The following is a 24,120-nucleotide window of genomic DNA, read 5'->3' on the forward strand; positions in this document are numbered from 1 at the left end:
TTTTTCTAAATCAATAAAAATCAAATGTAGATTCTCCTTATCATCTCTGAACTTCTCCATCAAACCTCTCAATAAATGTATAGCTTCCATAGTAGACCTGCCTGACATAAACCCAAATTGATTATGAGAAATTTTTTTTATGCGTCTTAACCTATGTTCAATTACCCTCTCCCATAATTTTAAAGTATGACACATCAACTTAATTCCTCTATAATTTGCACACTCTTGTGCATCTCCTTTATTCTTAAAAATGGGGACCAAAATACTCTTCCTCCACTCCTCAGGCATCTTTTTAGTTTTTAAAATAATATTAAAGAGTTTAGGCATGACTTAGCAAACAGACGACCAAAGAAAAATAGACTAACTATTGACTTGTATGAAAGAAAGCAGGGCATCGATTTCTGGCAGAGAGAATAGGTGTGGCGCCAATTTCGGAAGAGTCCGTCTACACTCAAATAAGATAAGATATACCACATATAAGAGTATCATAAATCCATAGCTAAAAAAATTTCTAAACCAGTCAACAACAAAATAAATAATAGTTTTCAAGCAATAAACCATAATAATAATCGAGATATGTAAATTAAAACCCTAATGGATTAGTCCACCACTTGTAAGCTGGAAAAACTGAAATAACAGGGAGAAGAAATGTAGGAAGGTTGGTTCGGTCCTTGTGCGCAAGTCTCAAACAAATGCAAAAAGTTTTGCATCTGAAACAAGCGCAAAAACACTTGCGGCATCTTCCAGGGTAGGAGAGGCATTACATTCATTAGAAACATCTAGACTCTCACAATAAGGCAACAGATCAGTGATTTTGAAGGTAGCTAAGATATTATAATCACTTAGCAAATCAATCTACTTCCACTGATCTTCTTAACAATCCCAAATAGATTATTAGCTTTAGGCATGAGTTTCCAAATGAACCCACAAGAAATCTCTTCTTCTTTAATCTAATTCATGCCAAGTCACCTTCCTTGAAGACCACAACTTTCTTGATATTGTTAGCCTACTTTTGATACTTTGTGTTCTACTAGTCAATTTTTATTTTTACCTAGTCATGTAGAAGTTGAATATCTTTGACTCTAAACTCTGCATCATTATTAAACTTAGTACCTATAAGTATCAGCACAAATTATAATAGTGTGAGAGAATTTCGCACATATACAATCTTAAAGGAACTATGACATGTGGATAGACTTGTGGAACAATTGTAAACAAACTCAAATTAAGGATTAACCAAATTACATTGTCTAATAGTTTTTTTTTTCCTCAAAATAATTGAGAATTTTCAAATTACGATTCACCGCATATTTGTTCATCTATCGATGAGTATACTGCTGAAATGAACTGGAGTTTTGCAACCAACTTATCTCATAATGTCCCTCTAAAAAATTGACAGAACTTTCACGTGCTTGTCTGACATGATAATCAAAAATACTTCATGAAGATGGACAATCTCCCTGAAAAATAAATCTACATCATGTAAAACATTCATCATCTTGTGAAAAGCTATGAAACATGTCATTTTGGAGAAACGTCCCACCGACACCTTAACTAAATCATTGTTCAATTAAGTCTGTGGAAGACACACAACAAAACCCATACTCACATCCAACCAAAATGATTCTGAAACAGGAAGATGAGTGTATAAACTCGTACTATGCCGTCAGTACTAAGTTAAGTGATATAACCTACACTATTGAATTGACTCTTCACATCCTATATGAACCTAGGTCATTAAATGTTTTCTTTCACTAAGGAAAGATACTTATCCTTCCCAAAATATCTTGACATCCCTCCATTGTGGCACTCGTACAAAATGTTTTCTCTGATTGAACGCTTAAGAATGCACAGTTTATTCAGATAAAACAAAGTCATCTGATATATAAAATTGCTTTGTACGGCCTCTCTTGACAATAAACCATAATAATAAGAAAATCCTCATCAGCGGCATATGCATTCCTTAATACCTTAAAGCCAATTACCATTGACTACATAGTAGTGATCAATAGGTGGGGACAGTTCAACACGTCACCTACTTTGTTCTAATTTCTTATTTTATGATTGAGTATGAAATAAAATGAAAACAAAAACTCCAGCAAAGAGATGTCTACCTTTTAGTTTGCTATGACTATTCAAGAACGCCAATGCCTTATGATCAATATAATCTCACAATAACAATGGCATAGAGGTCTTTATTGTAAGTGAAATACGTTTGTCGGGAATCGTTTATTTTCTTACTAAACAAGATAAAGAGATGCCCTCCTTAAGTTGGCACGGCTCCAATCCCGGCATTGGAGGTGTCACACTCCACTTCAAATAATGATTCAAAATCTGGGTGAGCTAGAATAGGAGCCCGAGTAATATGTTTTTTTAAAAACATCAAAGCTCGTATGAACTTCATTTGACATAAAAGCATGTCTGACTTGAAGAGCTCTATGAATAATGCTGCAATAGATTTTTTTTTTCTTTTTTTTTTATAAACCTCTTGTAAAAACGAAGTTAACCCATGGAACCGACATACTTGAGTAATTTTTAATGGCTTGGATCAGTCACAACAGCCTCCTCTTAATTGGATAGATTTCAACGTTAACCTTTGAAACAATATACCCAAGGAAATATTTCTAGGGTTCAAAAATTGGACTTTGGATGTCCATAGCTCTGTCTTAAAAATTTTAAAAAACTATAGCAGTTACTGCAAATGCACTTCAACTGAATGATTATACAGTAGAGCAATGTCAAAATACAAAAATATGAATTTTTTTTTGTAAAGTTTTGAAAAATTTAGTTTATAAGCCTTATAAAATTGCTCAATGCATTGAACAAAACAAAAGGGATGATAATGCACTCATGCAATTCATCCAACTTCTTGAAAGTGATCTTCTAATCATCCTCAAGCCTCATTCAAATATGGTGGTACCCTCTACACAAATCTAACTTCGAAAAAATGTTAGCTCCATGTAACTCATAAAAAAATCATCAAATCTCAAAATGGAGAATCAATGCTTGATAGTGATCTGGTTCACTACTCTTTTAAGGATGCAGATGTGGCATGGCTCATCCTTCTTGGGCACAATCAAAGCCAATACAACACATGGACGGACTGATACTCCCATGAAATAGTCTCTGAGCCATAAAAAACCCAACATGTTTCTGCAACTCGTCATACTCTATTGGTCCCATCTGATAGGCTTTTTGATTTGGAAGCACTGATCTTAGGATAAAGTTTATAATACCATGAATCTCCTGTATGTGTGGTAATACGGGTAACAAGTTGTCAGTTAGACATCCTAAAACTCATTCAATATGGGTCGCAGTATCTTAGGTATCAACGCATTCGTCTCGCTACTTTCCAATATCATGAAGGTCAATGTCACTAGCCTCTCTCATAACCTATAGAAATGTGGTACTAGGTTTTATATAGCTCACATCTATGTTAGAGTACTCATCATTATCCCTTCACAAGTGCTCATCATTATCAACCCCAAGAGCAATAGTACAATGATGTATTCGTCATTTATAAAGGAGTATGTGTTTTTTTGGTCATTATGAATTGTACATCTGTCATAATATCATGGTTAACCCAATAGAATGTGACATGCATCCATTAGCATGATGTCACACCACAATTGATCTTGTAGCTTCTCAGCAATGGAGAACTCATCAGACATCACTTTTCCACACTGATCTCATTCCCCATCTTTAACTAAATCACCAAATAATGCTAAGAACGCTTATGGGTAGTAAGGCTCAATTTTTCGCCATCTATATATGCACCACATTCTAACAAATGTGTTTGTCTGTAATGAGGATCCCAACATCGCCTTCAATACGCAACAAGTATTAAATATGTTTCTTAAGTCATGTTGCTTCCTCTTGGGTTTAGAATGAAAAACTTATAAAATCACAAGCATCTGAGGATGGTTGATAGTCTTCTTTGTTGTCCTCATCTCCAGATCCTCTACTATTTGCTCCTTCTATTGCACCCTATTTTGTAAAAAGATTACTCTCATGCTTGAGCAATTGGATGAAATATGTCTATATTCATGACACTTGAAACACTTATTATCTAAGAATATCTTGGTGTTGCTTAGCTCTATCAATCATTTTTCCTCGTGTTGGCTTCTCCTAATAATAGGTAAGTCTAGATTCAATGTCAGTGTGGCCAAACCCTATTTTAATGGAGTAGGTACGAGGCTACCATGTTGCTTCTCCACTTTTAGAGCTAAAATTTGTACATCCTACAAGGTTCATTAGGGTTATAACTACACCATATTATCAATACAAGATCTCAAACCTCCAAGTTATCAAACTATCACATTCGCCTTTTGGTCCAACTCATCATTCAACATCAGTTCTTCAAACTCATGGTGTACTCTGATACTGCTTCGAGATGCTACAGCACACCAGGGGCTAACGCAAGTGCACGTGTCGTATCAGTAATATCATATTTTAGAGTTCGTAATGTCGATCTCACATGAAACGAGGTAAAACTTATTAGGAAAGTTCTTGCCTATTGATTTTAGTCCTAGCCTGAAAGTTTGGTTTTTGAAATAGTCCTACAGATTAACTCTAATGTGTCAAGCAATTTAAAAGTTAAAGTCCTACAAAAGTAAATATAAATTATCACAATTACACTCAAAATTAACAATTACTGGTGGTTCTTCCTTGTAATGAAGCTTGGTTAGAAATGACTTTAGTCCTACAGAAGTCTTTTTTATTCTTTCCTGAGTGTATAAAGAAGCTTGGTTAGAAATGACTTTATTCCAATAAATCACATCTCTAACCCATCAAAGCATTTCAGACATAAAAAATTTCAATCGTCAAGGTAAAATTCAAGGGCATTTTATCTCTTTTGAAAGTATTACCTACTCGCTGGCATCTGTCACAAGACTTTATATATTCATTTACATCCTTAAATAGAGCAAACTAATAAAATCTAGAATGTAATATCTTAGTAGCAATTTTATACGGCCCAAAATGTCTCCAAAATTCAGAATCGTGACATTTTCTAATAACAACCTGAGTCTCTTCAATAATTAAACACCTTTTAATTACCTAGTCTTTACAGTTCCAGTAAAGTTATGGGTCATCCCAAAAATAGTATTGAAGATCATGAACAAATTTCTTTCGCTAATATTATGCCAAATCATAGGGTAAAATATCACTGACTATGTAGTTTACTAAGTTAGCATACCACAGTGTTTCGATCAGTAACAGCAAACAGTTGTTCATCAAGAAAATTTTCATTAATATCTTCATTAAATACACATGAATTCCCCTGATTAAGGCTCAATAAATGATCCGCTATTTGATTCTTAGTACATTTTCTATTCACAACTTCGATATCAAACTCTTGTAGCAACAAGACTCATCTGATCAATCTTGGTTTGGCGTCTTTTTTTACATCAGATATTGAATTGTGAAACGATCGATATGAACAATAAATTTGGTACCAATCAAAAAACGACCTGAATTTATCGAGCACATATACTATAGCCAAAAGCTATTTTTCAATAGTGGTATAATTAGTTTAAGCTTCATTAAATATTTGACTTTTCAGTAGTGGTATAGTTAGTCTGAGCTTCATTAAAGGTTTTACTAGCATATTAAATAGCCAGAAACATTATGTCGCGTCTTTGTCATAAAACTGCCCCGATAGCATAGTCACTCGCATCATATAATAATTTGAATGGGCTTCCCCAATCAGGTGAAACAATGAATGGAGCAGTGGTTAACTTTTTCTTCAAAGTGTTAAAGGCAGTTAGGTAATCCTGGTCAAAATCAAATAGGACATATAAAGATTGAGCGATTTTAGAGAAATCCTTAATGTACCACCGATAAAATCGAGCATATTCCGGGAAAATTCTAACTTTCCTCACTAAGGTGGGTGTCGAAAGTTTTTCAATCACCTGAATTTCGGTTGAATCTACCTCCATAACTCTATCAGAAATTTTTCATACAATTCTTTCGGAAACCATAAATTGACAATTTTTCTAATTGAGAATAAAATTGGTTTCTTCACAACGTCTCAATATCTTGGCCAGATGATTTAAACAGGAATCAAACAAAGGGCCAAACACTAAAAAATCGTCAATGAATAATTTTATTCCCTTCTCATTCAGGTCACAGAAGATCAACATCATACAAAACTGAAACGTTGCAGATACATTGCATAACCTAAAGAGCCTTCTTCTAAAAGTAAAAGTCTCATAAGGACTCGTGAATGTGGTCCTATCCTGGTCCTCATAAGCAATAGAAATCAGATGGTACCCTGAATACCCATACAAAAAATTGAAATATGGTTGGTCAACTAGTCTATCCAACATCCGGTCTAAAAAGGGTAAAAAAAAATGATTTTTCTTGGTGGCTGAGTTTAATTTGTTGTAATCAATACATATACGTCACCCAATGACATATCTAGTGGGAATAAATTTATTTTGTTCATTTACTAGTACAGTCACTCCCACTTTCTTAAAAGCACAACGGATCGGGCTAACCCAGGCACTATCTGAAATGGGAGAAAATACCTGGATCAAGTCACCTCCAAATCTCCTTCTTGACAGCTTTTATAATAGGGTCTAAGCTCCTTTGAGGATCTGCCCAGGGTTTATGATTTTCCTCCATAAGATCCTATGCATACATAACAAAAGACTAATCTTTTTTATGTTTGCTAAGGTCCATCTAAAAGCTTTCTTAAAGCTCCTCGGAATACTCATCAATTTTTCCTCTTGTAAGCTACTCAGCTATAAGGATATGATTGACGGCACTGTAAATGACTTCCTCAAATAAGCATACTTCATAAATTTAGGAAGCACCATCTCAAATTCAGAGGTTTCCTCTATGAAATGAGCAAGAGGTTTATAATTTTCAATAGTATCAAGTATCTCAAACCTCTCCCTAATAATTCTCTAGTTATCTTGAACCAGTAGAGCTGATTCTTCAATAAAGTCTGTAGAATCAACCTCACTCAAATCTTGCTAAAATGATTTAACTTCACAACTTTCCCGAAAGTGGTTACTACACAAACAATCAATCAGATCTATCCTGCAACACACGTCTCCATTATAATAAGAAGGAAGATTCATATATTTAACACATTAAACGTTACATCATGATCACTCTCTAATTATTAGCTCTCCTTTCTACAAATCAATCATATTTTTGTAATGGCTAAGAAAGGTTTACCTAATATGATGGAGATCTATTCATCTTCCCCATGTCTAATACAATGAAATCAGCTAGGAAGATAAATTTATCCACCTTCACAAGAACATCCTCTATAACTCCCCTCAGATAAGTGATCGAGCGATAAACAAGTTGAAGGATTATAGTTGTAGGAGACACCTCTACTAATCCTAACCTCTTAAAAATGAGCAATGGCATGAGGTTAATACTGGCACCCAAGTTACATAGAGTCTTCCCATAAAATTTCTTACCAATAGCACATGGAATAGTAAAACTTTCAGGATCCTTAAGCTTCTAAAGAAATTTCTTCTGAATGATAGCACTGCACTCCTCGATAAGTGCTACCATCTCATAATCTTCATATTTTCTCTTATTAAAAATATCCTTCATGAAATTTACATAACTGGGTCTCTACTCCAAAGCCTCAGCAAAAAGAATGTTGATCGTCAGCTTCTTGAATACTTCAAGGAAACAAGAAAATTGTGAAGATCTTTCAAGTTACATGTTCTCTTTCTCCATCTCAAAAACTTTTTGGAACACTTCCTCCAACTCTCTTCCACTCCTCAACTTGACTGCCTTCACGTGCTCATTATTCTTTTCTTTAGGGTTGATCTCAGTGTTACTAGAAAGAATTTCTTGGGGTCGATTGCTAAGTGATTTTGCAATCTGCACCTTGGTTTTGTAATTGATTTCCCATCTGCGATACAACTTCCTCCCAAGAAAATATATTTTCCTTAAATTAATGATGTGCATTAAAACTAAGGGAACAAGATTGTCTCAATCTTAAACTATTCTGATTATTCCAATGCCCAAAAACATTAGGTTGATTACAACTCAAACTCAAGCTCATGCTCGTGCTTGTGTCAAACTCAAGCTCGTGCTAGTGTCAAGCCCATATTATAAGCTCAAGCATGGCTTGTCATTTTATTACGAAGCTCGAGAGCTAGATGCAGAAGCTTCTTGAAACGTCATCGGAGGAAGCCATGGCCAGTACTTGACTAAGAAGGCATCTAAACCAGCTTTAGTCTTTAGAAAAGTCAAGGAGGAAACTATTCAAGAAGATGATGTGATCTACTTTTTTCTGAATAGCTATCTTGGGTAGTTGTGTTAAAAAAGAATTAGAACATAGAGCTTCATTTTATTAATAGAACCTTTTTAACATTTTACTTTATAGGTGCATTAAATGATTTAAGCTCATACTTTTCTAAAATTTTATCACCTTACAAAATAGAAGCAATAGCTTATTATTTTTTATTAGAAAGTAAAAGCATTTATCATTTAATCTATTAAGTTTGTATTAAGTATCAAGCCCGCTCGCGAGCTTACTAGTCGAATTTTACCAAGCACAAACTCGATCTCGTTTAATATATGAGCTTGAGCATGAGTTTGAGCTCGAGCTCACCACTCAATAAACTTGACTCGCAATATTGTTAGCAAGACAAGTTTGAGCTGGCTTACGAGCCAATTCATCTCATCTACACCACTAGTCACCATTGTTATTATGATTGACTTCCCCATGTTACCTTTTTTCAAAATCAATGAGCCTTTATTGCAATTGAAAATTTTCTCACTATATATTCTCCATGTTAAGCTCTTGAACACTTAAGAGTTTCTCTTTGGCATCATGTTGACTTGCTCTTCACTTAGGATTGTTGCTAGGGCATGATTATGAATGTAAGGTTGGTCGAATGTTTAGGTTTATGAAGGATGTAGGAACTTTCTTTTTTTATTTTGAGGAGCTAGAAATGTCAAAGTTTGAAGGTTTAGGGTTAGGACTTGGCTTTGATATTAAATTACACAATTTTTTTATTCCTAGAATGTGTAAATTGATCAAGATAAATATTGTGTATGGGGTAGGATGAAGGAAATGATAAGTAGGTGACTCGACAAAAAGTTGAAAAAAGAAAAATAGACAACAAATGCTATTTCAAGCAAAGGGCAACAGAGAATAGATGTTCAATGGTGAAAATCGAAGCAACGTTAACAACGGAAAGGTCCACCACCAACATTGTAACAACATATAGATACACCACTTGTAATAGCAAGATTATAGCACTCCAAAGGAGGAAAATCGAGAATAAATCTATGCCTAGCATAAATCCAAAGCAAAAAAATTGTTAAATAGTCTAAAAAAATAAATATAAAGTCTCCCAACATAAATAATAATCTAGATATGATAAATTAAAACCACAACTGATATCGTAGTTAACCCAAACAATACTTGGAATACAAATATTATTACTTAAGAGGATAATAGGAGGTTATAACCACACAAACTTGAAAAGAAAATACAACAGCAAACCAAGCAAGCACAGCTAAATGTATCCAAAAATGGTGTTTGGTTGGGCGAGTGGGCAGCAGGAGGAAGGTGACGAGGCAGTGAATGGTTGTAGGATGAGGAAGGCGAAGTTGTAGGGGACTGCAATGAGGAAAGATGGAAGTTGGCCAGCTGAACTACAATAAGCAAGCTGGTTGGAGGACTGCAACAGTGGCAAACAACTAGGAGCGGCTAATTGGGGTGGAGCAAGAATGACACTAATAGCGGCGGGGAATGCGTGGGACTACAAAACAACAAAGAGGGGCTATCCCGGAGCCATGTTAATGAAGGGGATCGCTTAACAACAAAGATGTGTAGTTGGAATGAATGGCAACAAGATGATAGGTAGCTGAAAGGGATGGCAACAAGTGGAGGTGGTGGCGGCTGTAACACTCAATTTTCAAGAAACCATGTAAAGTTTGGCACATTCGAAAAATAACTCAAAATTTTCATCACCTGAAATTCGTCTGAAATAATTTTATAAAATTCTACACAGAAAATTAATCAATTCCATATACAGCAGCATGTGTTAATTAAGAATGGATTAGGAAATATAAAATCTAGAAGTTATACGTCTATTTAACCTAATAAACCTTAATAATCCTAATTAATTAAATCCCTAATCCTCAGCTACTATAGCCAACCGACCTCTCACGCCTATAATTCACTAGTTTTGATCTCACGGGTTCTATGGTCTTTGAATTTCTCTTCTCCTCCACCTATTTCTTCTCTCTCCTAACGTTCCCCTTTCCCTGCTTGTTTCACGCACGACAAAAGCAGGGGAGCAGTGACCCTTGCTACAATGCAAGAGGCATGAGCTAGCAAGGAACTGGGCGGCATAGGGAAGCTGTAACTCAGGATTTTAGAGCTCTGGTGTGATTTTGGTAAGTGTGAATCTTATTTTTACGACATTTGAGACTTTCGTTTCCTTCTTCTCCCTTCTATTTTAACATATGCCTCATTTTTAGTGCTTTTCTCATTTCTAGTAGCCATCGGAGGCACCGATTTTGTGTCGGAAGTGTCGTAATTGATTTGAGAGCTTTTGAAAATGTTTTGCACAAAATTGGTGAGGAGGTTTGTGGTGATAGAAAGGAGAAAAAGGAGAAATAAGTATTTAGGAGAAGTGAATTTATGCCAAGAAGCCCTATTAAAATATGTTTTGGCATTTAATGCTTGTTTTTGCATTAATCATGATGGGAACCTAAATTTTATGAATTTCTATGATGCTTATGAATTCTCAGGTTGTTCGAGGCAGGGAGCTTGAAATGAGCGTGTGGACACTCGTCGTAGGCCTGCTTCGTCAATCCAGGTAAAATAATCTTATTTTAATTTAAGAAAAATAATTTTCTACAAGTTTTTATACGATTTCTTGTTCGACACATGCATAAGAAAAATAATTTTCTACAGGTTTTTATACGATTTCTTGTTCGACACATGCATTTAGACTACTTGTATATTGTAGACGATTATCTGTTTAAAATCTATGAATGCAAGTCGATTTCTTTTATCATACATGTAATATGAAATGTCCATGAATGTATGCTACAATCATTATACTTTAATAAATGTCACGAGTAATGTTATGGGTAGACTATTATATGAGTGTTTGCAAGTATATTATGTAGGGATGTATTCCTAATTCCTGATATTTATACAAGGACGAAACTATGGGAACAGTTGGGATTAGGGAGCAACATGAGGTTAGGGAATCGTGGGTATCAGAGGGTATCAATAACTGTTATATTGGGGGAAGCCCAACTTTTTTTGATTCTTTATATAAACTTTGGGGCAGGGAGGCGACCAATGATGAAAAGATATGAAAATAGTTGAGTCATATACATTAAACAAGTGACATTACTATAAAATGACCTTTATGAAATGACATTGTTATAATTACATGTGATAAACTGCCTATGAATATTCTTTTGATTATAATTATGATTTCATGCTTACGACTTATATGTTACACTGTAGTCTTGATTTTTATATTTCATGCTAACTTTTTTTGTTCTCTATTATGCTAGCATATTCTTACTTGTGTGTGTAGACGTATATAATTTCATACGAGCATGCATGTTTTTCTTTTCTATGCATAAAATTTTATGTTAGACCTGATTATTTTTTATTGTCGCTCATTCTTTATTATTTTCTTTATTATTGTTGCTCATTCTTTTCTCTGTTCTCCTTCCTCGACCCTATTAGGAAGTATGACTAGGAGTGTCTGAGTCATGAAACTTGTCAATCATATGTGTAGATGTCGCATTCTTGTTGCTCCCTTCATCGATGCTGAGACTACATGCATTTTCCTTCATAGTGCAACAAGTATAGAATATATTGTTGCGAAGCTACTGCCGATCCCTTGTAACCTCAGTCTGTAGGACCCGTCAAACTACAAGCATCTAGATTTCATCTGGCGGAAGTCAGTACTCACCTTGTTCTTTAGCGGTCACTTTGTCGCTAAGTTTTTCCATTTTACCCTGCTCGGTGAAGGACACAACTTGATTATGTGTCCAAAACCATGATATCTAAAACATTTCTTGGTTGAGAATGTATTGGAAATGCTACTCTTCTCGGGCTTCGTCTCATTCTGAACAATTCTATCATTCTCCTCACCGGTCTTCTCAACTCTCGTAGGTGCGCTCCTACTAATATCTCCAGATGTGGGTGGCTATCTGAATGGTGATGGGTGCATGAAATGCTTCTGTCGTCTCTCTACCTTCAATGCAAAGTCTAAATGCCACCCAAAGCCCAGTAAAGCTATAGTTGAACTACGTTAAAGATTAAGGGTTTTAGACCTCCCAAGTATCATGTGCTCCTCTAGATCCATTATATCACACTTCAGCTTAAGTTGCATGAACTCCGCGATATACTCTTCTACTGATAGCTCTCTCTGCTGTAGGTAGTAGCCTAAAAAAAAATCCTAACAGTAGTGTGGGGTTAAATAATGTCGTTGCAACTCTCCACATCTTCTCCAAGATAGTAATCATGCTTCTTCCTTCTCTATTTCTCTCCCTTGTCAGGTTCTACCACCATAACGAGGCGCTCTATTACAGCCTGATAGAATCCTGTTTAACTTTCTGGTCATCTGGCACCTCCTTATATTCAAAGATCTTCTTGACTATCTGCAGTCACTTTATGAAATCAACTGGATTCATTCTCCCCTTGAAATCTGATATGTCCACTTTCACTCATGTGTCTCTCTATCATCCAACAAGCACTTCATCTCTGTATTCTCTAATAGACGCTTCATTTTTGTATCATCTAACATCTCTCAGCCTCCTCTGATAATGTATCACAAAGTGTCATGGCTTCTCTTCATCTCCACTGGAATCATCCCTATTGAAGTATTCCTCCCTCTTTCCTTTTCGGATTGCGCTACCACGCTCGTCGGTGACCTCTTTATGGGTCCTTTCCTCAATTTCATTTAGAAATTGTAGAACTCGGCGAAGCTTTCTTCATAACTCTTCCATGGAGAACCCCTGACCAGGTTCTGGCAATTTCCTCAATGGCGGTCTAAATGGGATTTGGGTTGGGTTAGTGGGTATGTGGGAAAAGGTGTGTAAGGATGATGGAGGGTGGAAAAGAAATATTTTGACTGGAGGTAGGATTGGGTAGTGGTGGATGCTAGGAGCCTTGGAATAAAACTAGACTTATGCTAGCTCTGATACCAAATGATATCAGAGTTAACCCAAACAACAATGAGAACGCTAATATTATTACTAAAAAGGGTAATATGCAGTTACAACTACACACACTTGACAAGAAAATACAACAATAAACCAAACAAACATGGTTAAATCTATCCAAAGGAGTTTGTCGGTAGGGTGAGTGGATGGTAGGAGGAAGGCGACGAGGCGGTGGATGGTTGTAGGAGGAAGGGGAATGTGCGGCGGACTACAATGGAGAAAGGTGGAGGTTGGTCGGCTGAAAGAAACCAAGCAGGGGCTGGTTAGAGGGTTAGAATAGCAGCAAACAACCAATAGAGGTTGTTCCGGGGGCAGCGATGGTGATATGGAATATGGGGACCACAGGATGACAAAGGGGGAGTTGTCGTGGAACTGCGGCAATGAGGGGGATGGCTTGACAGCTGGACGGGATGGCAGCAGGTGTAGGCGGAGGTGGACGGCAGTTGTAGGACGACAACAGGGTTGTTGTCCGGTGGTTCAGGTTGTGAGGAAAGATGGAGGTGACAGTGAGGGGAGGAATGTGGAGGATAGAAAAATCAGAGATAAATATCTCCGCGAGAGCACTTGAAAAGAAATCACGACATTGACGAGCTAAAGTCGGAGCACCACCCACAGTTGGAAACAGCCCTAGAAGGGGAAAACCTGGATGCCAACTGCTTATCCTAACATAACACAATCTCAAATCTGAAAACCTAAAATATAAGAATCACATACATAAGCCCTAGATAACTAGGATTTGATCCTCCTATGGAAAAGATGCGCCCATCTCTCGCGGAATAGCCGATTGTCTCCCTCGTCAGGTTCTACCACCATAACGAGGCGCTCTATTACAGCCTGATAGAATCCTGTTTAACTTTCTGGTCATCTGGCACCTCCTTATATTCAAAGATCTTCTTGACTATCTGCAGTCACTTTATGAAATCAACTGGATTCATTCTCCCCTCGAAATCTGATATGTCCACTTTCACTCATGTGTCTCTCTATCATCCAACAAGCACTTCATCTCTGTATTCTCTAATAGACGCTTCATTTTTGTATCATCTAACATCTCTCAGCCTCCTCTGATAATGTATCACAAAGTGTCATGGCTTCTCTTCATCTCCACTGGAATCATCCCTACGAGAGGGATTGAAGTATTCCTCCCTCTTTCCTCTTCGGATTGCGCTACCACGCTCGTTGGTGACCTCTTTATGGGTCCTTTCCTCAATTTCATTTAGAAATTGTAGAACTCGGCGAAGCTTTCTTCATAACTCTTCCATGGAGAACCCCTGACCAGGTTCTGGCAATTTCCTCAATGGCGGTCTAAATGGGATTTGGGTTGGGTTAGTGGGTATGTGGGAAAAGGTGTGTAAGGATGATGGAGGGTGGAAAAGAAATATTTTGACTGGAGGTAGGATTGGGTAGTGGTGGATGCTAGGAGCCTTGGAATAAAACTAGACTTATGCTAGCTCTGATACCAAATGATATCAGAGTTAACCCAAACAACAATGAGAACGCTAATATTATTACTAAAAAGGGTAATATGCAGTTACAACTACACACACTTGACAAGAAAATACAACAATAAACCAAACAAACATGGTTAAATCTATCCAAAGGAGTTTGTCGGTAGGGTGACTGGATGGTAGGAGGAAGGCGACGAGGCGGTGGATGGTTGTAGGAGGAAGGGGAATGTGCAGCGGACTACAATGGAGAAAGATGGAGGTTGGTCGGCCGAAAGAAACCAAGCAGGGGCTGGTTAGAGGGTTGGAATAGCAGCAAACAACCAATAGAGGTTGTTCCGGGGGCAGCGATGGTGATATGGAATAGGGGGACCACAGGATGACAATGGGGGAGTTGTCGTGGAACTGCAGCAATGAGGGGGATGGCTTGACAGCTGGAAGGGATGGCAGCAGGTGTAGGCGGAGGTGGACGGCAGTTGTAGGACAACAACAGGGTTGTTGTCCGGTGGTTCAGGTTGTGAGGAAAGAACTCTCCACATCTTCTCCAAGATAGTAATCATGCTTCTTCCTTCTCTATTTCTCTCCCTTGTCAGGTTCTACCACCATAACGAGGCGCTCTATTACAGCCTGATAGAATCCTGTTTAACTTTCTGGTCATCTGGCACCTCCTTATATTCAAAGATCTTCTTGACTATCTGCAGTCACTTTATGAAATCAACTGGATTCATTCTCCCCTCGAAATCTGATATGTCCACTTTCACTCATGTGTCTCTCTATCATCCAACAAGCACTTCATCTCTGTATTCTCTAATAGACGCTTCATTTTTGTATCATCTAACATCTCTCAGCCTCCTCTGATAATGTATCACAAAGTGTCATGGCTTCTCTTCATCTCCACTGGAATCATCCCTACGAGAGGGATTGAAGTATTCCTCCCTCTTTCCTCTTCGGATTGCGCTACCACGCTCGTCGGTGACCTCTTTATGGGTCCTTTCCTCAATTTCATTTAGAAATTGTAGAACTCGGCGAAGCTTTCTTCATAACTCTTCCATGGAGAACCCCTGACCAGGTTCTGGCAATTTCCTCAATGGCGGTCTAAATGGGATTTGGGTTGGGTTAGTGGGTATGTGGAAAGAGGTGTGTAACGGTGATGGAGGGTGGAAAAGAAATTTTTTGACTGGAGGTAGGATTGGGTAGTGGTGGATGCTAGGAGCCTTGGAATAAAACTAGACTTATGCTAGCTCTGATACCAAATGATATCAGAGTTAACCCAAACAACAATGAGAACGCTAATATTATTACTAAAAAGGGTAATATGCAGTTACAACTACACACACTTGACAAGAAAATACAACAATAAACCAAACAAACATGGTTAAATCTATCCAAAGGAGTTTGTCGGTAGGGTGAGTGGATGGTAGGAGGAAGGCGACGAGGCGGTGGATGGTTGTAGGAGGAAGGGGAATGTGCGGCGGACTACAATGGAGAAAGGTGGAGGTTGGTCGGCTGAAAGAAACCAAGCAGGGGCTGGTTAGAGGGTTAGAATAGCAGCAAACAACCAATAGAGGTTGTTCCGGGGGCAGCGATGGTGATATGGAATATGGGGACCACAGGATGACAAAGGGGGAGTTGTCGTGGAACTGCGGCAATGAGGGGGATGGCTTGACAGCTGGACGGGATGGCAGCAGGTGTAGGCGGAGGTGGACGGCAGTTGTAGGACGACAACAGGGTTGTTGTCCGGTGGTTCAGGTTGTGAGGAAAGATGGAGGTGACAGTGAGGGGAGGAATGTGGAGGATAGAAAAATCAGAGATAAATATCTCCGCGAGAGCACTTGAAAAGAAATCACGACATTGACGAGCTAAAGTCGGAGCACCACCCACAGTTGGAAACAGCCCTAGAAGGGGAAAACCTGGATGCCAACTGCTTATCCTAACATAACACAATCTCAAATCTGAAAACCTAAAATATAAGAATCACATACATAAGCCCTAGATAACTAGGATTTGATCCTCCTATGGAAAAGATGCGCCCATCTCTCGCGGAATAGCCGATTGTCTCCCTCGTCAGGTTCTACCACCATAACGAGGCGCTCTATTACAGCCTGATAGAATCCTGTTTAACTTTCTGGTCATCTGGCACCTCCTTATATTCAAAGATCTTCTTGACTATCTGCAGTCACTTTATGAAATCAACTGGATTCATTCTCCCCTCGAAATCTGATATGTCCACTTTCACTCATGTGTCTCTCTATCATCCAACAAGCACTTCATCTCTGTATTCTCTAATAGACGCTTCATTTTTGTATCATCTAACATCTCTCAGCCTCCTCTGATAATGTATCACAAAGTGTCATGGCTTCTCTTCATCTCCACTGGAATCATCCCTACGAGAGGGATTGAAGTATTCCTCCCTCTTTCCTCTTCGGATTGCGCTACCACGCTCGTTGGTGACCTCTTTATGGGTCCTTTCCTCAATTTCATTTAGAAATTGTAGAACTCGGCGAAGCTTTCTTCATAACTCTTCCATGGAGAACCCCTGACCAGGTTCTGGCAATTTCCTCAATGGCGGTCTAAATGGGATTTGGGTTGGGTTAGTGGGTATGTGGGAAAAGGTGTGTAAGGATGATGGAGGGTGGAAAAGAAATATTTTGACTGGAGGTAGGATTGGGTAGTGGTGGATGCTAGGAGCCTTGGAATAAAACTAGACTTATGCTAGCTCTGATACCAAATGATATCAGAGTTAACCCAAACAACAATGAGAACGCTAATATTATTACTAAAAAGGGTAATATGCAGTTACAACTACACACACTTGACAAGAAAATACAACAATAAACCAAACAAACATGGTTAAATCTATCCAAAGGAGTTTGTCGGTAGGGTGAGTGGATGGTAGGAGGAAGGCGACGAGGCGGTGGATGGTTGTAGGAGGAAGGGGAATGTGCGGCGGACTACAATGGAGAAAGGTGGAGGTTGGTCGGCTGAAAGAAACCAAGCAGGGGCTGGTTAGAGGGTTAGAATAGCAGCAAACAACCAATAGAGGTTGTTCCGGGGGCAGCGATGGTGATAGACTGGATTCGATTTGGTCCAGACAAAGGAATCACAGAAGCCTCTACCACGGTTCCTTTACACCTGCATCACTAACAGATTGATCCCACTCTTTAAAGCTGAAGAAACTAAATTGATTGGAACTAAAAAATGGAGGAAGTTCAATTTTGCCGTTCTAAGTTGGATGCGGAAAGTTTTGCAATTAGGAATGGGCGTGAAAACATCCGCTTCTATCCCTTAAGCAAAATTAGGTACTAATCACCTAAATAATCATATTGTTCCCCAATGCCCAAGATGTGTATAAGGGATCATTCAAAGGACAGTGTTCAATGAGGACAAGTTGGGTACACTAAAGAGAAGTGATTAGACTTATAAAACTTTAAGACAGTAGGTAAACATGCTTATAATTGTGTGCAACAATCGGCTTTTGCAATGTAGAGTAAGGATCGAGTCTAAGACCCACAAAAAGGGAGGCAAAAAATTTGCTAGCTCATGGTGATATAGTTATGATAGATTTTCTGAACAATTGCTTTCATTTCTAAATGCCTCTACTTCATGGGTGCAATTATAGGCCTTTATGGTGGCAATTATGTGGATCAAAATATATACGTACATCCAGGTGAACGGCCTAAATGAATTTAGTCAACATAACCCAATCAAGGCAGTGTAGAAGAATCTGTGTGACAAGATCAAGAAGCTTATTCGTATAGTGTATCATAGAACAATAAACTTGCTAAAGGGTTGTGAAGTTATGCAACTTGGTCGCATTATTGTAAAAGATAGGTTTGGATGAAGCGCTAAACTACGGCACTATATAGAGCAATAGATGACATGCTTTGAACCTAAAGCTCATATTGCAGGTCTATCTAAAAGCATTTTATACCTCCCAACAAGTTCATCAAAACAAACTCAAGTCACACATTATTCAACATTTTATACCATTATAGATTTTTTTAACTCTGGCAAACCAATTGACAGGGTATTGGGATCATGACGATCATTGTAAGAAGAGCAATCTAACTAGATGGTAATCTTTATAAGCTCAATGATGACCAGTCAGGTGGCCATGATATGTGTCATAATTGTGAGGAAAAAAAATCCTCACCATACTCGATTGGATAGTCAAATGACTAATGAGACATGAATTCATCATGATGAAACCAGTAGATACCAGTAGCCCCACATGGACACAATGCTCCTTTGAAACATTTTAAATCTTCTCCCTTTATCAAGATTCCTACTCTAAAAGAGAGGAAAATCAAGCATAGTTCCTTAGCTATGCAACATAAATTACAAAATAGGTACAATCAATTGAAGGTCATGGTGCATCAATTGTCTTATGTATACGTATAATATAAGAGTTGGAGCATTCACAAATGGCCGATATAATTTTTTTTCTTAGGCTCAACTGTTTGTAAAATATCAGTTCATGTTGTAAGCCATTATATTACTCGCTAAGGAAAATATTACTTAATGCATAAAAATTGGAAAGCGGTTTATTTTGATGATTTGAACTGTGCCAACAAACCTAAATTCTTGTTGTTCATGATCAACCAGCAGATAATAAAATACAGAAAGAAAAGCAAAAAAATATGATTGCTGCAAGACCCAACCTTGGATTTGGCTTCATACCTTGACAGTGAAGATACTCGAGTGCTATAACAACTTCTGCAGCATAGAATCTGTATTCATAATTAATCTTGTTTTATTAAAATTCAGAAGAAACTAAAGAACTTCATTCACAAACAGTTAAAGTTGAAAAAGTTAAATCACCATAAAAAGATAAAAGCATCATGAACACAATTATCTAATATTCAAAGTAGTTTTTTTTTTTTTTCTCATAACACAAACTTGTGGAATCAGATAGTATGAATATAGACAAAAAGAAAAGTTTGTTGCAAAACTTCAGAAATTTTAACCAATTCGGCTAAATATTAAAAATGCTGCTGAATTAACTCACTAAAGTTTACCTGTAGCAGTGGTATAGAAGGTTCAAACAAACCCCATGTGATTCATTTTGCAGTAAATAAAAATGACTAAGCATAAAACTCAAAAGAAGATCTAAGAGAGTTCATGCAGAGAACTAAGAATATGCATTCTTGAAATTTAAAGTAGTATATCTACCTGACAGCATCTTCCTTGAGGACTTTCAGAGGTTGCCTGTCTAGTAGAAGAAAGAGCTCCCCACCAGGGCAATAGTCCGTAATTAGGCAGATATGTGTTTTTGTCTGCAAAAAGTTCCAGAATAATGTTACCTATAGTTGCTGCTTTCATTGTATTTTAGGAGAATTACAGGTTTATAAGAACTTCATTATGAAGCAACATTTAATTCAGTTGAAAAATGATATTGAGTGCAGGCGTGAATGGTATCCCCAATGAGTATGGAGATGAACACAAGAAAATACGCTTAAACTCACTTGGAAAATTTTGTGATCAAATTACTGATAAAACATACTTCAGATTTCATAATAAAACTCCCTTGATCCTTAAGTGTACTAGAAAGATATGCCCCCTTTTTGGAATAATCTTCACTTGGACAGATCCATGTTTCGTTAGTTTATGTTCCCTAGAGTTAAAAATTTTATAGAGCAGACCCTAGGTAGTATGGATAAGCACATTAGTAACAATTATATGTCATACATTAAGAATAAAATCGGAAGAGCCAAAGTGTTCTCAGAATCCTGATCAAAATCAATCCGTTTTTATGAGCTAAATTCTAAAAGGAGGATTGCGTACACATAGTTATTTAAGTTGAATATGTCATCATCCAGTATGTCCGTAACAAATGCAAACAATTAGGAACTCCAGTTCTTCAAAGAAACGGGCCAATGGTTAAATCTTCTTAGCCGAAAGGAGCTCTGCAATACCAACTTCATATTCTATCATATCTTCTATTCAATTTCCATGGATTTTCACAAGATGACTTGCACAAATATGTTTGCATCAGAAATTATAGGTGCTTTGAGGGAGGGGGATAGTTTTTTTCTATTTGATAAATGAAGTCTGTCATGATTACACAACATATAGACAAACTATATATTTAGTTAGCACATGTTCATCCATATTAAATAGATGTATTAAGAAAGAACAATTTAATGAGTTCAGAAACGATGGTAGAAACACCATGACACAGGATGCATTTCTACAGAAATGCGAACTTTAGGAGTGCAGACGCGGGATGCGTTACCTCAGGAATGCGGACGCAAGATCCCGCATTTACAGCAAGATTGCGGGATGTCATCTCGCACGGGAACCAATCTCGATCCAACTTGTACATTATTTTGGTTTCTTTGTTTAATTTCTTTCCTATTTCCTTATTCCTAATTAGGGTATTTTCAATTATGAGACTATTTATATTTTGTCTTTTTTATTTTTTAAGACTTTCCTTTGTTTCAGGTATTATGGAGATTGTAATATCTGATTTCCTACTTTATGAGTTATGTATCATTTTCCTTTTGCAAGTGATGTGTTTATTTCTTACTCAGAAACATATGGTGGATCCCGCTTGCCACTTCTCCATTTGAATACTGTTTTCAGTCGGGACGATCGCCGAACTTATCCAACCTGCGGTCTGGTATTAGGTTCCACCTCTTAAACACTTTCAAAAGCCGTCGAACTCGCATACTATCTTTCCCTTACCATTTCACAATCATCTCCCCGCATAACCCGCTTCCTAAACACCTTCTAAGAGTCATAGATAAGTATCATCTAATATCAAAGCCGAACAATCCGTAGATTCTTTAGGGTTTTATCGTTCTTAACCGAATCCAAAATTCCAAATAATAATTTCCACCATACCTACCACAATTCCTAGCCCTAATCTTGAATTTTTAAAATCCAATCTTTCTACCTTTACCAAAAATCCAACTCAAGACCTACTACCAAAAGCTTATAATTCAACCAATATTTTATCTACAACTCCCATCAAAACCTTGACTGAGAGAAAATGACACAATATCGCCTAGAAGATATCCTCAAAAATGTGTCTAGGAGCTAACTAACAAGGGTATGCAAAAAAAAAATTTTCAACTGCACCAAGGGCTTCCCACCTTTGAGAAAAGACAATCCGATGAAGTCAGTCGTAGCCAAAACGGTGACTTGCCAGATTAAGGGAAGGAAATGAATCCCTTCCATCAAAAAATTTTCAGAAGAACTAATATCTCGACAATTTGGCATAAAATATCATAGAAGTGAGAATCTCGGAGTAAAAGTTGATTTACCAAATTTTGACAGTCGCATGGATCCAAACAAATTTTTCGAATGGCTCCAAACGATAAAACGGGTATTTAAGTATAAAAGTGTTCCATCTGACAAAAGGGTCAAGCTAACCGCTACAAAGCTAAGGAAGAATGTTTCTTTATGGCGAGAGGAATTGAAGATTCTTCGATAGCGAGAAGAGAAAAGTGAAATGACAACCTGATCTAAGGGGAAACAAGAGAAACTGTACAAGTATCTACCAACACATTACTAACAAGACATGTCATTAAGACTTTACCGCTTACAATTGAAAGACCTCTCAATAGAAGAGTACATAGTTGAGTTAGAGCAACTTAAGTTGAAGTGTGAACTACTAAATATGAGAAAACCATCATAGCTCGATATTTGAGGGGATTCAAACGTCCATTGGCAATGTGGAACAATTATGGCCTTATTATATATTACAAAATGTACAAACCCTAGCCTTGAAGATGGAGAGCAACACAACAATATCACATCCACAACACCCTTCAAACAGAGTTCAGCGATCGAAACAGGAAACCAAAGTACACCCGGTAGAGCATCCAAGCTGACCTCAACCGAAAAAAAAAAACAATTCAAAATGGAGAAAGATTGGAGCCCATCAACAGTCCCAGATCCATCCCTGCAATTAGATGCTTCTAATGTCACAATTTTGGCCACGTGTTGATTGCCCAAACAAGAGGATGATCTTTTTTTATTGAACAAGAAGCAGCTAACGAAAGAAATAGTAACACGGGAGAGAATGAAGTTGTCAAAGAGGAGTCTCACCTTCTAGCTAATGAGGAAGAGATGTTAGTGATTCAAGTTAAACTCATGAGAGAGACACCAACAAGATTAACATTGGTTATCCTAGGAAATAGTGAAACTAGAGGCTAACATCAAAAAGTGAGCCGCCTTTGCTGAAGGAATTTTTGAATGTCCTAACTGACAATTTACCTCCCGAGTAGCAAAAATCGACGGAGATTCAACATGCAACATACTTCAATCCAGGATTAGTTTTTCCAAACAAAATTGTTTATTGGATAAAATGTTTCTCAATGACGTATGTGTTTAATAGTTGTTTGCAATAGACGTAAGCATAAATTTTATTATGGTATTTCTTCAAACATAGCAAGGTAATGACTTTATAATTGTCTTGGCAGATTGAATTCAGAAGCTTCCAGGAAGAAGCTGAAACCCCTCCTACCAAAGGAAGATGATGTGAGACACTTTTCTTCAGGACCGTGGACGTGAGATCCCACATTTACCGAGAGATCGTAGATCCTTCCGCGATCACGAGATGCCATCCCGCCTAAGATGCATTTTTAGTCCAACTTCTGCAATATTTTTTCCTTCTTAATTTCTTTCATATTTCCTTATTCCTAATTAGGAAATTTTCTATTAGGAGATTATTTATATCTTGTATTTCCTATTTTTTTCAGACTTCGCTTTGTTTTTAGTATTATGGAGATTGTAATCTCTTATTTTATTGCTTTATGAGTGTTGTATCATTTTCCTTTTGCAAGTGTAGTCTATGTATCTTGCTTAAGAACAGGTGATGGATCCACCTTTCCACCCACACCTCACTGTTTTTGGTCGGGACAGCCGCCGAACTCATCTAATCTGTCGTCTGGCAGCAGGCTCCGTCTCCTATACCCTTCCAAAAGCTGTTTAACTCACATATTATCTTTCCCTTGTCATTCCACAACTACATCGTTGCATAACCCACTTACTAAACATCTAGGAGCCCTAGTTTGGTATCACACCATCTCTAGGTGTTGGATGATATCATCATAAAAGCACCGTGAAGCCAAATAATGAGATTATAAATCATAAATAAAGTCTACTCTTAGTACGGATATTGCATCAAACAAACCTGAAAAGATGCATACAAGGTAGGAAGAAAAGGATGGTCCAATTTATCAAGAATTTCTCTTTCTGCAGAAACTCTATGCACCTGAAACATGAGAAGACAATTATAAATGCAGCACAGAAATGGCTTTAGGATTTATTGATAGCCACAAAGTGAGCTTGAAAAACACAACTTGGCTTTTGCATGCATAAAAACAAAACAAATATATATATATATATATATATATATATATACACATATTAGAAACGGAGGATGCAAGTCATCTTGTCTAATTTAATTAAAGAACTCAATTTTAAATAACAAAATCCCGCTCTCAACCTAAAATCAGTTTCAGCCTTTCTCATCTGG

The 24,120-nt window shown here is 37.4% G+C and overlaps 1 protein-coding gene across 1 annotated transcript in view; it reads right to left on the reverse strand.

The window, feature by feature from the left end:
* LOC110038237 (phototropin-1A) overlaps positions 1–24,120 on the reverse strand; it is a 73,295-nt gene that overhangs the window by 17,644 nt on the left and 31,531 nt on the right. Inside the window, exons 16-18 of the mRNA XM_020743006.1 lie at positions 23,776–23,856; positions 19,806–19,909; positions 19,314–19,363 (exon numbers count right to left, since the gene is read on the reverse strand). Coding sequence (XP_020598665.1) covers positions 19,314–19,363; positions 19,806–19,909; positions 23,776–23,856 — 235 coding nt within the window. The remainder of the gene's footprint in view (positions 1–19,313; positions 19,364–19,805; positions 19,910–23,775; positions 23,857–24,120) is intronic.

The sequence above is a fragment of the Phalaenopsis equestris genome, unplaced genomic scaffold, assembly GCF_001263595.1.
Source record: "Phalaenopsis equestris unplaced genomic scaffold, ASM126359v1 Scaffold232294, whole genome shotgun sequence".
Lineage (NCBI taxonomy): Eukaryota > Viridiplantae > Streptophyta > Magnoliopsida > Asparagales > Orchidaceae > Phalaenopsis > Phalaenopsis equestris.